We start from the raw sequence: 14,379 nt of genomic DNA, 5'->3' as shown, positions 1-14,379 counted from the left end.
CTGGAGCTGCTGGAATATTGCTCGACGTGAAGGCAAAGCTGACAACTGTAAACATGAAGTAATTCCTCTTTCAGTGTTATGGGTAGTTTGTTGTCAAACTGTCATGGAACAGGTGATCACTGAAGTACTTTTCACTCACTCACTCACTCACACATCAGTGTAGCATCAAGGAGCATCAGCATAAAGATATAATAACACTGATCTGACAGCGCCGTAAGTAACATTTAGGCAACAGCTCGATAAAGGACACAAGGGATATCAAGTTTCACCGATGCATCGCTTATTTACACCAGACAATACGACACACGATAATATATCGATTCATGTTTTAAGGCTTTGACATTTTTTTTAAAAAAGGTCATATTTTCGACTTTTTGCATGACCACGGGTTCGTAACTATGCAGGCTGGTATTGCAACCTTCCGAAATATTACTTTCACATAAAATGCTAAATCTGAATGCATAATACTATAAGAAAGTCTCTCGTCTTGAACACAAACTGGTTGACAGCAACGACCTTTGTTAGCGGAGCAGTTTCATCATCTCGGTGTCTCGGGTACGTGAGGTTGGCATCACATTTCAACACACACAGCACACACACATGATGGGAAGGGAAGGCGGGTCTTCAGTGTGACCATCGAATGCTTTAACCACAAGACTACCCGACTTTTTTTGCGCTGAACCTATCGCCCTGTATCATGGTCGTAGCTCCAATTTCATTTTGTACTATTTGACCCAACAAAAGAGATAAGATCAGTGTGCGAAATGTGATAGTTCAAATGTCTTTATTACAAGTTTGTGTTGAACGACACCTTAAGTAGCATTGGATGTCTGAAGGAGAAGTGTTTGCAGTTGCAGGGTGATACGTGTCGGAGACTGGTTGCGTCGTACTGTCTTTAGGAGACCCTGGAGTCTTAGTTCGATGATTAAGATGAGCTAGTCGCCATCCAAATCTCGTCAGAATGGCTTCACAAACGTTTTTCCTTTCCTTACTACGGCTTGGCTTTTAACACCCAGCACCTCCTGGGATCGCCACACGTTGTACCAGACCCTTATCAATCTGCGGGGATCGAGACCCCATTTGTACTGGATCTGTCAAACGTGTGATCCAATTATTATCAACACAAGGCTCCCAATACACTTCCCTCTTGAAGGAAACTCCAGTCGGTCAATGTCGGCCCATGTGAAGCTAAGAGGTCTTTGTTTCATTATCGCCAAGCACATTCAATAGTATTGCCTTTACTTGAAGAGCGCCAGATACTCGTACACGAACGCCGATGTGAAAGATCATCTGATTTCGTGATACCTTCAGCTAAAGATGCCGAAATTAATATGGCTTTTCTAAACTCTGGTCATGGCCAACCAAGATAACACAGACCAAATACGCAAGGCTTAGTGTCTGGAAGCTAGGCCATATGTGGCTGTGCATTGATGGAGCGTAATAAGTGATAGATGGCTCAATTTCAAACTGTATTTCGGGTTACTGTTGTTGTCTTGATAGCCTGTGCGGGACAAGTGCAGCGAGGTATTGGTATTGTACTGAGACATGCGGAGAAGAGCTTTGTTCCATGAATAAAAAGCTCGAGCTGGCTACAGAGAAGCATGGGTAGACTTTGCACGACATATTATCGGAATCACTCCTCCCAGTTGCATACGTGATTGATCTATACAGAGATTCCGTATCTGTGCAGGAAGACACCAGGTATTAATGTCTGGTTAATGTTAATGTATATTAATGTCAAATGTTGTGTTTATTGTTCGGTTGCATATACTTTGTTAAGCCAGTGTATAACTTTACGGCGTCTAAGAAGAAAACGCATATTTCCAGCTTCAGTGGGATTAGGATTGGGCCAGTTGGCAGTCTCAAATCATATACTTGATGACCTACATAACCTTTTGGGTATGTCTACTGACTCAGACAACGCATGTGTGGCAATCAAAGTACAATGATGTGACTAATGTTGGCATGGCAGTATCGTCACCGTATAGTCGCAAGCCCTAGCCACAATGTACAAGTCCCAGGTGTGGTTGCCTAGTGCGTGGGAGATCTCTTGTTTCACCACAGGACCATGTAACTAACAACAATAAACAAACTCGAAGCCTCGTCGGCGAATTTGTTAGTACTATTATCAGTTACATGGTCCTGTGTTTTCACGGCTTTCCTTTATGAGCAATATGCGTGAAGTACATTCTGTCCTTTGGGGAGCGACCGCCTCCGTGGTCTGGTGGTAGAGCGTCCGCCCAAAGAGCGGAAGGTCCGGGGTTCGATCCCCAGCCGCGTCATTCCAAACGACGTTTAAAGATGGCACTTGTTCTTACCCTGTCTGGCGGTCGGCATTAAGGGTCTAAAACAAGGACTGGCCGGCTCGGAGTCAGGATACTGTGTCTGAGTGGGGTATTCATGTTAAACTGCGGCATTGTATCTCAGTGTGCTGGTGTGCGACATCAGTCCGGACTAGTGCACACACACACACACACACACACACACACACACACACACACACACACACACACACACACACACACACACACACGTGCATGCACGTTCGCTATACAAGTGTAATCTTGGACGCGACGTTAAACCCCTCACCTCAGCTCACCTTTGGGGGCAGGGTTGGCCCAGTTGTCTCAGGACCTGAACCCTCTGTGTTGAGATGGCCCGCTAGAAACCAACGACGTGCGTCTGTTAGGCGTGCTATAGACCTATGGTCTGGGATTCGAGTACGAGGTTCGCCCTGATTATGTTTCTAGGTATTCTCATTGGTTTTATGAACATCTAGCACATACATACGTTTGGGGCTGTCCTTCCACATCAAGCTAACATGCAGTGATATAACTGAAATACTGTTAAAAAGCGGACGTTAAACTTTTGACGTCACATACACAGTTAACTAACAGTTCAGTTTCCACCCTTGCCGAATTTGGCTGGAATTTCTGGGCTCGATCGTAATGACACCAGTGGATATGAAGAGTTACCTCCCATCTTTTTCCCTCCTATTGACCAATCAGATTCCGACCCCCATATCACTTGCATTTGCTTTATACAAAACGGCGGCGCCCAGTGAAGACGATCTGATCGATACTCAAAATATATGTTGTGATAAAACGCGTCTTACTTCGCGAAGGGCATCAAATCACGTGATAACCTTGAAAAATTCTGATGACCTCGAGTTTGCGGTACATATGCTTTGCAAATCCTGCAATCGACCGAAATGTGCACGGCTGTTTACGTATCGGACGTCTATTTCGTCACCCGATTGGATTATGGATAGATCCGTTAGTCCAGCCAAAATATAACTCCATAATTCCAGCTGACAGCCAAAAAATTAAAATAAACCTCCGAACTATAACAAAAAATGAATTCTTGCAATTAGTTTTTGAGATAGGCGTAAGCAGTCAATGTCACGCAAGTTGATAACTACGTATATTTGTAATATATAGTTGCAGTTAATTTGTGTTCAATGACGACCTCAAATATGATAAAACCCAAGTGTCGTAAAGTGTATACCCGTGAAGATCCGGGCTAGAATAGGTCTTAAGCAACCTATGCTTGTCGTAAGAGGCGACTAACGGGATTGGGTGCTCAGGCTTGGTGACTTGATGCATGTCATCGTATCCCTATTGCGTAGATCGATGTTCATTATTTCAATCACCGGATTGTCTGACCCAGACTCGATTTCTTTTACAGATCGTCGTATATATAGACGGAATACTGCAGAGTGTGGCGTTAAACATCAAACAAACGTAACCTTTAAATTAAAAGTGTGTAATGAAACTATAATATGCCGAAATTAAGTTCAAGTATGGAGCATGTACGTACAACCTTTCATATGTCACTGACAAAAGTCCCCTTCACATTTGCCCCCTTCATCGGGAACAACATACACTGTCTTGAAAAGCCCGAATGGTATGCACGTATTGTACATATTTCTATGTAGTATATTACAAGTCGTCACCGTTATGTTTGCATTACAGATGAGCTGCATGGGCATTGTAGTTCCCGACGCCGAGGTGATGGCTCTTTGGGCACCAAACAATGGCTTCCCAGCCGACATGGAACAGCTTTGTAAATCCGAGGTAATTTCAGGAAAGGGGCGCTCTAAATGAAGTTGTCACATTCCATTCTTTTCACTACAGCTTCCACGAGAGACGATAATCCTTTCGCTTTCCGGAAAATTTAATTGGCCACAGGTTTAAAGGATTCTTTGAAGATTTCTGCCTTTGGTCGACTTTCAGGAGGTCGCCTTGTAAAAAGAAGTCTATAGGAAACCGACTGAATATATTTGTTTTGAGAGACAATGGCGTGGGTACTTAAGAATCATTTAGATGTATCTGAGTGAGATCAATACAAATCAATAGGGAAAATATATACCAAGTATCTTGCCAGTAGCTTCAGACAGAATCAATGGTAGGGGCGGCGTTTCCCTTGCGTAACGCGTGCTATAGCCCGAAACTTTGTACCTCCTGATTATTCACAATATTGATGACTCTTTAGTTAGATTAAGGGTGTATCTTTGACCATGTAACCATAGTAACTAATAAATTACCACAGGCAACTGCATCACAAGGCATCACAAGGTCTATATGAAGAATTTGGTACCTTATGATATTGACATTCAGTTTTACATGGTGTTTTTCCATGCAACACGCAACACGTGCCCCTATGTCAGATGGCTTCATATTTATCGTGTAGTCTTTGTAATCATCATTTTGAAATATTCAGTTAATATTGACAAATATTTCTATAATGTTGAAAAACTTTCATTTAAGTGATTATATGAATGAAAGGCAGTTCTAGTCTTGAAAGCCATGTGAAGAGGCGGTCGGGTGGCCTAGTGGTTGAAGCGTTCGCCCGTCACGCCGAAGACACGGGTTCGATTCCCGACATGGGCACAATGTGTGAAGCCCATTTCTGGTGTCCCCCACCGTGATATTGCTGGAATATTGCTGAAAGCGGCGAATAACCATACTCACTCACTCACGCAATGCCATGTGAAAAAATAAATATAACGATTATATGCTTATGCTTAGAACAGTAAATAAAATATTTTTTGAAAAATTGAAAAGAAAAGAGAAATGTAATTAAATATTTCCTTTGTAAAAAATGATCTGATGACATATTTGTGTATTTAGACATTACCACATGTTTGTTATTATGAATCTGGAAATAGTTGAAGTATTTTGCACTTTGTTAAAAAGTGAATTGCCGGTTAATTAAAAAAACAATCCTGATTATAATGTTGAGTGTACGTTAAATTGCTACAACTTTCAGCGCTTTATCATGTTTACGATAAAGTGAAACCCCCTTAAATCGGACGGTATCGTTTTCAGTAAAATCGCCCGGATTAACGAATAAGACTTAAAGGAGCAGGCTCTTGTTCTCAAAACTAATCTTTCGGACTTATTAGGGATTTTAACTTCATCTATTTTTTACATACATCATTACGTCCTTTGAAAATCGAGACCTGTGTAATTCGGGCTATTGCGACAGCCTACTGTAAGTAGTCGGTTGCCGTAGTGTTTGGCTGCTTGTGGTCGGTGACTGCCATATATTTAATGAAATCACTCTCTTTGCAGCAAGTGAAAGATATCATCCTCAAAGACATGCTGGAACAGGGAAAGAAGGCCGGATTCAAAGGCTTCGAACAGGTGATGCGTTTATAGTCAGACTGGGGATTATTTGAAACCGCTGGATAGAGCGATTACTCGCTAGATATGAATGTGTTATCAAAGCATGGGCCATGGGTTCCGATATAAGCTCAGCTATCTTCTCTTTCGGGTTTAGTCTAATGGAGAACTTAATGATTAGTGGCTCTTGTTCCCACTTCTTTGACAACGCTGGAAGTCGTTCTGAGGGGTGATACTCTCAGAGGGAATCGGACAGAGTATCCGCTTCTGGTTAGATAATGGCTGTGGTGCCGGAATCCACAAGGAGGCGATCTTGGTTGAATCAATGGGAAAAGAACTCGCAATTATTTGATGACCTTAGAAAGAAAATTGGGTAGGGTCAGATTTTGGAATTTCTCCCATTTTTTCCCCCGATATCTATTGAAATATGATATAAACATCTCACAAATGTTTAATATTATGAAAAGGTCACTCGTTACGCCTAAGGACCGGATTTCAATCTCCACGTGGGCACTGTGTGTGAAGTCCATTTCTACTGTCCGATGCCGTGATATTGCTGGAAAAGTGTCATAATAATACTCGCTTACAATATAAGGGTTGCCTTGTGGTTAAAGCTTCGGCTCGTCACGCCTACCCCCATCTCCGGTGTCTTGCCTACGTGATATGACAGGTTTCATGTCGCATTTGCATTATTCCTAAGTCACTCACTCACTCACTCACTCACCACTGTTATTCTAAAGGACAGATGTGTTATATATATTACTCAAAAGAAGTTAAGGACCACCCGATTCTTTCATATTACTATGGCATGGCAGACTAACTATAGTTACTGTGTAATAGGGAAGAAGCGGGTAGTTCTTAATTTCTTTTGAGTAGTATTGTTTAAGCTGACATAATCGGATGAATCTAATGGCGCCATGGAATATGTGATTACGCTATTTGTCTCTCTTCCCTATATGGGTGTCATAATGCCGATGCAACGTTTAATATTTAACTCGCTTGTAACTATATATTAATGGTTTCAGTGGTAATAATTTTCACTGACATTACCAGGGGTATGAGGGCCAGGTGGTCCAGTCGTCTATGTCGACGCTATGCACTATGCAGAGTTACATTCCTTAGTCGTGATTCAGTTGTATCCCTGGCAGTGAGAGATTGCTTACTGCTGCGTTTAACACCAGGGGGCACCAGTCGTCTAAGGCGCCGCGATTCGCTGTGCAGAGTTGCGTCCCTTGGGCACGCCAGAAACCTACGATCGAATCCCAGTTCGCCCCGATTATGTTTCTAGGTTTGTCAGCACCATACCCGTGCTCGTTGGTTTCATCGAAGTGGTAAACGTCTGAGACCTGCATCACTTCGGGCTTTCCTCCCACATTAAGCTGACACGCCGCGATATAACTGTAATACTGTTAAAAACGGCCTTAAACCAAACTCACTCACTCCACCCGCAAACGTGATATGACGGAAATACTGTTCAAAGCAGCTTAAAACTCGGCTCATTTGCTTGACCTAGGATTATTGGGCAGTATGTATTGGAAGATAAGTATTGTCTTAATTTTTTTATAGATTTATCAATGCTCTCGAATTTATTATGTACATCCATTTACCCTTCCGTCCACATTTCCAGTTCGAATGTAACCCTGATTGAATTTTGATGATGACATGTCGCCCTTCTCCGTCACCTGTCATTCGGCATACATCGGAATGACACAAATGCGACAAGGGCAGACGTCTACCATATTAGGCGTATCTCGGTGCAATTTGAAGGAATTCAATTCAGTCCATAGATCAGAAAGTGATAAAACATCATTATTGAAGGATCAGTGCTGGCGTGCAAACCTTTATTCAACAGATTAAAAACCGATCGTTTGAATTGATTTATCTGGGAGCTGTTTTCAATTGTAATGGATTGTTCACCTCAAGGTGAGGGACGATTTACCACCAGTCCCGGAGGGATGTCGCGAGTATTGATATGCGTTCAGCATGAAGAATTCCCGACATAAACATGGATACAACTCTCGAAGCAAAATATTGGGGGTCACAGTGGTTAAAATACATCCTGAAGCAGTTATTCATTTATTTCATTTATTTGATTTACTTGATTTACTTCATTAGTCAATCGTTGAATCAGGAGTTACAGTACATAAAGAGCGCATTCCCCATAATTTGATTTGGCCCGGGAAGATCCGGGATAGAATAGGTCTTCAGCAATCCATGCTTGCCGTCGCTGCGACTATGCTCGTCGTAAGAGCTCGAGGCGACCAACGGGATCGGGTGGCCAGGCTCGCTGACTTGGTTGATGCATGTCATCGATCCTGGTTGCGTGGATCGAAGCGAATGTTTTCAATCACTGGATTGTCTGGTCCAGGCTCGATTATTTACAGACCGCCGTCATATAGCTGGAATATTGCTGAGTGCAGCGTTAAACAACAAACAAACAAATCATTTGATTTGGTGATTGGATTTCTGACGGGTAGCCTAGTGGTTAAAGCGTTCGCTCGTCACGCCGAATACCCTTGTTTGATTACCGACATAGGTACAATGTGTGAAGCCCATTTCTGGTGTCCCCCGCCGTGATATTGCTGGAATATTGCTAAAAGCGGCCTAACATTCGATTATTTCTCCGCTCTGTCTTTCAACTGCCAGAACCTGCTAGTCATGGGTTTGAATCACAGATTTCTTCTGAATATGGTAACTTGTTTGTTAGCATGATACTTGTTCTCGGGTGTCACTTAAGCTGTAATTATAAACAACCTGCGTCGGGGTGTGCTTTTCATTCAGCGTCAGTCATTTTGAATAGTCCCGAACGTTCATGTATATCTTTTTGAAATATTGACAGATTACAGAAGTTGGTTCAAGATCACTGTTTGTTTCTCAAAAGTGGTTGAAATGACTTTCTCCCATAACTGGGCAAAGCCTCGTTCTAATCGTGACAGATTAATCACTCGTGTGTAGATTTTTCGTTAACAACCGAACACAGTGGTTAATCCTCTATGTCATTTCAGATGGTGCAAGAAAGCAGTGGAATTAATTGAAAGGGTATTCCAGGAGCTATTGTCGTGGAAAAGCAACAAAACGTTAGATTATCGATTTTGTGGGGTTTTTTTTACATTGCTGTCACTTTGTAAACAAAAACAAAGAAGTACTATTTGAAGACGAATATATTGTCTCAAGGTACAGTGAGTGAGTAGCCGCTTTTAGCAGTATCCCAGCAATTTCACGGCGGGGGGCACAAGAAATGGGCATCACACATTGTACGTCTCGCGGCACAGCTAGAATGTAAGCCATGCTGCCAAGGACTTTGGTAATAAGGCTTCATTTGACCTCAGCTCCCTGCCGTGATTGATTTAGTACGTCACTCATGTGTCACGTGTGCACTTTATTACGAGTAGTCGGTGTTTAGTAGGTTCTACATGGGGCTCTACTATGACCAACGTGCCCGTGGAAGATCGAACTGGAAGAGACAACCTTTACGTCAGTTTATTGCCGGAATTAAACGAGCGTACACCCGCGGTCTTTGATCTTGTGGAATGAGTTTCAAACTGTCTCATCGGTGATGCAAGTCCTCTGTTGTGTCTGTTGTTTCCTTTGAACAGATCTGAACGTGTACGTTTCATGTGGCAGACATGGACTGAGTGGTTTTAAATATATAAGAGGTCGTGGGCACCTCAACCTTCGGTTATTCTTTCATACTTTGTCGTATAAGAGGCGACTAACGAGATCGGGTGGTCAGGCTCGCTGACTTGGTTGATGCATGTCATCGACGCGTGGATCGATGCTCATGATGTCAATCAATGGATTGTCTGGTCCAGACTCGATTATTTACAGACCGTCATCATATAGTTGGAATATTGCTGAGTGCGGCGTTAAACAAGAAACAAACAAACAAATCTTACATACTACTCTGTTCAATATGCTGATCCTGAAACTTCAATTTTCGCATGCTGCACAATCGGATATGTTATTGGTGAAGTGAGAAATTCGCTGATATTGAACCCATTCGAAAGTATTTTTGTTGTGACATGGGTACCCGATAGTAAAGATTAAAGCCTTTGATTTCGTGTATTGAATATTGTTTGGAACTATAGGTCTGCATTCTGACAAATAGGGTTGTCTTTTTGAGAATAAATTAACTTCAATCGGATTTCAAAGTTTAATGCAGACTATTCGTTTTGTTATGAGTACCCGATAAAAAGGCTTTTTATGTGGTCCACCAAATGGTTTACTATTTTCAGTGTTTTCATCGGTATCGTTATCGTTGCTCATGCTATCAGTCTCCTGCTTACCTAGCCAAGATGTTTATTTAGAGCCCGTGTGAATTTGCGGGGATATCCCTTTCTGTGACGTAAAAACAACATTCACTCGTCACATTATGTTTTCACTTTACCATCAGACCCGTGAAGATCCGGGTTTGACTTGATCGTCAGCAACCGATACTTGTCATACGAGGCGAGGGGGCACGGGTGGCCCAGTCATCTAAGGCGCCGCGATTCACTGTGCAGAGTTGCTTCCCTTGGGCACGCCAGAAACCTATGATTGTGGGTTCGAATCCCAGTTCGCCCAAATTATGTTTCTAGGTTTGTCAACACCATACCCGTGCTCGTGGGTTTCACCGAAGTGGTAAACGTCTGCGACCTGTATCACTTCGGGCTTTCCTCCCGAATTAAGCTGACACGCCGTGATATAACTGGAATAATGTTAAAAGCGGCGTTAAACACAATTCACTCACTCACTCACTCACTCACTCAAAAGAGGCGACTTAATGGATCGAATCTTCTAGATCTGTGACTTGGTTATTGTATGTCATCGTATCCCAATTGCATAGATCGATGCTAATAATGACAAATCATTGGATTATCTAGTCCAGACTCGATTATTTACAGACCGCTGGCAAATAGCCGGCATATTTTTGATTACGGCGTTAAACAACAAACAAAACTCATCATCGGGTTTGTTTGGGTTTTTCAGGTGAAGGACATCCAACTCCAAGCTGAACTCTTCTCCGTTGAGAACGGCCTCCTCACGCCCACATTCAAGTCCAAGCGGCCACAGCTGAGGCTAAAGTTTAAACCTGTGATGGCGGAACTCTACGAGAAGAACAACATGTAACAATAGAGCAGCGCATGCGTGTTGGCAATACTGCTGGATTTACGACTAATGCCGTTACTGCCTTGAGACATAGCAACACAATTGCAAAACAACTTAATATACTGATAGAAAGAAATATGGGCACGGTGAAGGATAGCATGTGTTGGAGGGCCGTTCCGTGTGTACGCCAAAATGATAGTTTAAATGAGAAGCATTTACTTAGCACAGAAGTTGATATTATTCTGCACCATCCATCCATCTTCCCGAGGAAAGAGAGTTAACTGACTTTTAAAGTTCAGTTACCACCCTTGCCGAATTGGGCTGGTATTATGGAGTTAGAATTTGGCTGGACTAACGAGTCTATGCATAGTCCAATCACATCTCGCAACGAAATCGAAATCCGGTTCGTAAACTGTCGTGCAAATTTCAGTCGATTGCAGGATTTTTCATCAAGGTGCTCTCGTGGTTTGATGCACTTCGCGAAAGACCCGTTTTTTCACAACACAGATATTGATTATCGATCAGATCGTCTGGACTGGGCGCCGCCATTTTGTTTGAAGCAAATGCAAGCGACACTGAGAGATGGAATCTGATTGGTCCATAGGAGAGGTATAGAAGGGACATAACTCGTAATAACCACCGGTGGCGCTACGATCGAGCCCAGGGATTCCAGCCAAGTTCGGCAAGGGTGAAAACTGGACTTTTAAAGTCAGTTAACTCTCTTGTCTCAGGATGATGCATTCATCATGTACCAGTGACTGGTTTAACTGGTCCAGATTCGATTATTTTCCAACCACTGTGATAATAATTGCAACATTGCTGCCTGCGGCGTTAAACGATGCCCATTCATTACACTACTGCTATGTTCCCTTATTAATTTCCATCTGTATATGTGTGTGTATTCTTAATATATTAGCTCAAACTGTATATATGTTGAAAATTTACTTGTCCATATTTCAGAACACATTTCCAATGGTCTGTATTATACTATGTATATATTTCTATATATTATAACTAATTAAGTATATATATATATATATATATATATATATATATATATATATATATATATATATTGTTGGTTGCTACGAACAAATAGCTAATGTCTGACGAAGCCACCGTTGTTATCGCATTCGTTCCATTATGAAGGTCATCAGAGACCGACTATAGACAGATCAAATACAGTTTACAGTTACTCGTACTTAGAGCTATGTATGATGTTAGAGCAAATGTATGATGTACCCTTTGAGAGCATAATACAGTAGGTTTGATACACTGTTGTACAAAATACGTTTAGATCCTAGATAGAACCTTATCACGTGTCCCATATTGTAAATGCGTTTAGTGATCTAAAAATGTTCATAGAGATAAGCATGCTTAAAATTGTTTGAAATATGTTATAGGTCTATTTCTGTTTTGAATCTAACATGTTTGGAACCAACACATGTTGATATATTGATTCCCGATCTGTTTTGCCATGTCTGTAGTAGCCCCTGGCGGTATAGAGGGCAAACATAAGTACACTTCAGCCTCAACGTTAACACCAAGGGCTTGCAAGTCACAACAAGTATAGTTCGCTACGATCCCCTTGAGTGCTGCTATGAAAGCATTAGGGGCAGTGGGTGGCCTAGTGTTAAAGCGTTCGCTTGTCACGCCTTAGTTCCAGGTTCGATTCCCTACATGGGTACAATGTGTGAAGTTCATTTCTGGGGTCACCACCCTGATGTTACTGAAATATTGCTGAAAGCGAAACCATACTCATTATCAAAGCATTATGAAATCTTAACACTATTCAGAGAACCCAATATACTTGGACAGAAAAATATTATTCAAATATGATAATGTGACTTATCACTGCTAAAAGACAGTAAAAGACAATCCTAAAAAGATTATAACTAAACGGTCTGACATGATATTCTGTTTCATAGCTAAGGCCAGGTTCACAGAGTGCCGATTATGGCTCCCGTTTGAAATGAGACAGCTCTACGAAACGAAAAGTGAAAAAGTCTGATTACTATCCTCAATGATCTGGAATGTGCTATCATTGTCTGAACGCAGTCATATACGTTCGTAACAGAGTCCTACGGATCGGAAAAGGTCCCGAGAGGTCGGCCAAGCACTCCCGACAGTAAGGTGCGTCCCGTAACATTCGGGAAACTCATCCGATTTTGTCTAGTCAGATTACAATCGTGATTATGTCGAGACAGATTCTGCTGTATCGGATGAAAATCGTAAGAATGTACTGTTTTGTGTGCACGGTGTACTGTGCATCGGGACGCTGTCGTGATGAACGGGCATGAATTGCTCTTTGCTGTTTCTTGTCGATTGAGTCCAGATTGCGTCCAGATCTTGCCGAATGCGAACCGTCTTTGTCGGTTCACTGTCCGTACACTGTCTGGTCGCAATCGGGACGCTCTCGGGACAGATTCGGTCGTTGTTTATCATGCGGAAGATACAAATCGGATCAGATTTGGATTGAAAACGTGAGAATCGGGACGAATTCGGCTGGAAACGGCTGAATCGGAACGCTTCCTGAACAATATCCGATTGTTTGTGAATTTCACGCCACGAACCACAGGATCTTGATCAGACTTTTGACAAATTTTAATCGGGAATGGTCCTATCAAGGACGGCAGTAAAAATCCTGAATGTGTGACTGAGCCCTAACGCATGTTTTACAGTGTGGTATATTGTCTCGAGAAGGGGGTCAGTCCCGAGGTGTAACATATATCCCCATGATACAGAGTGTGAGAGGGTGTATGGTATCAATCGTGAATACATGGCCACGCCAGTGGTGGAAATAGAACAATTATATTAAAACGTTTGTAACATCACAATTTGTTGTTGTCTGTTGTGATGTTCCCGCTGGTGCGGAATCGGCACATCGTTGCGCAGGAGTCGGGATCGGGAGGTCAGGCCCGCTGACGTGGTTGATGCATGTCATCGTATCCCAATTGCGTGGATCGATGTTCATGTTGTCAATCACTGGATTGTCTGGTCCGGACTCGATTATTTACAGACCGCCGTCATGTAGCTGGCATATTGCTGAGTGCGGCGTTAAACAACAAACAAACACTGACTTGGTTGATGCATGTCATCGTATTCCAATGGCATGAATCGATGCTCGTGATATCAATCACTAGATTGTCGGGATCAGACTCGATTATTTACAGACAGCCGCCATGTAGCTGGCATATTGCTGAGTGCGGCGTTAAACAACAAACACACAAATACTGCTCTCGATTAAATACAGAAACCGAACACATTTATATCTAATGACAGTTTGTAACTGTCCCAGGGTAATAGTTAATTGACTACCCTTTCACTTGCTTCCTCTGCATGTTTGCATGAGGCACCAGTGAAGGTCCGGGTAGAGAATAGGTGGGCGTTGAACAACAAACAAACAAATCTTTGCATCATAGGGTCACGGCTGACCTAGTCGCTGTGCAGAGTTGCGAGCCTTGGGCACCCAGAAAGCTACGATCCTGGGTTCGAATCCCAGTTCGCCTCGATGTGATTCCTGGGTTTGTCAGCAACACACCCGTGCTCATGGGTTTCTAAGACATGCGTCACTGTTCAAAGGGGCGTTAAACACAACACACTGCCTAATATAATATATACTTGCGACCATTAGGATGAACATCCTCTTCATGCCAACTACTAA

The 14,379-nt window shown here is 42.5% G+C and overlaps 1 protein-coding gene across 2 annotated transcripts in view; it reads left to right on the top strand.

Moving 5' to 3' along the window:
• LOC139469109 (long-chain-fatty-acid--CoA ligase 1-like) overlaps positions 1 to 11,089 on the top strand; it is a 53,463-nt gene extending 42,374 nt beyond the window's left edge. For both annotated transcript variants that reach the window (XM_071251240.1, XM_071251241.1), the window contains 3 exons: positions 3,975 to 4,076; positions 5,577 to 5,648; positions 10,596 to 11,089. In XM_071251240.1, coding sequence (XP_071107341.1) covers positions 3,975 to 4,076; positions 5,577 to 5,648; positions 10,596 to 10,736 — 315 coding nt within the window. In that variant the 3' untranslated portion in view covers positions 10,737 to 11,089. The remainder of the gene's footprint in view (positions 1 to 3,974; positions 4,077 to 5,576; positions 5,649 to 10,595) is intronic.
• Positions 11,090 to 14,379: the final 3,290 nt, after the last annotated feature.

Source organism: Haliotis cracherodii, unplaced genomic scaffold (genome assembly GCF_022045235.1).
Source record: "Haliotis cracherodii isolate W230 unplaced genomic scaffold, xgHalCrac1.p SCAF_2, whole genome shotgun sequence".
In the NCBI taxonomy this organism is placed as follows: domain Eukaryota; kingdom Metazoa; phylum Mollusca; class Gastropoda; order Lepetellida; family Haliotidae; genus Haliotis; species Haliotis cracherodii.
Note: the sequence above shows the minus strand (reverse complement) of the source record. Positions and strands in the feature narration are given on the sequence as shown.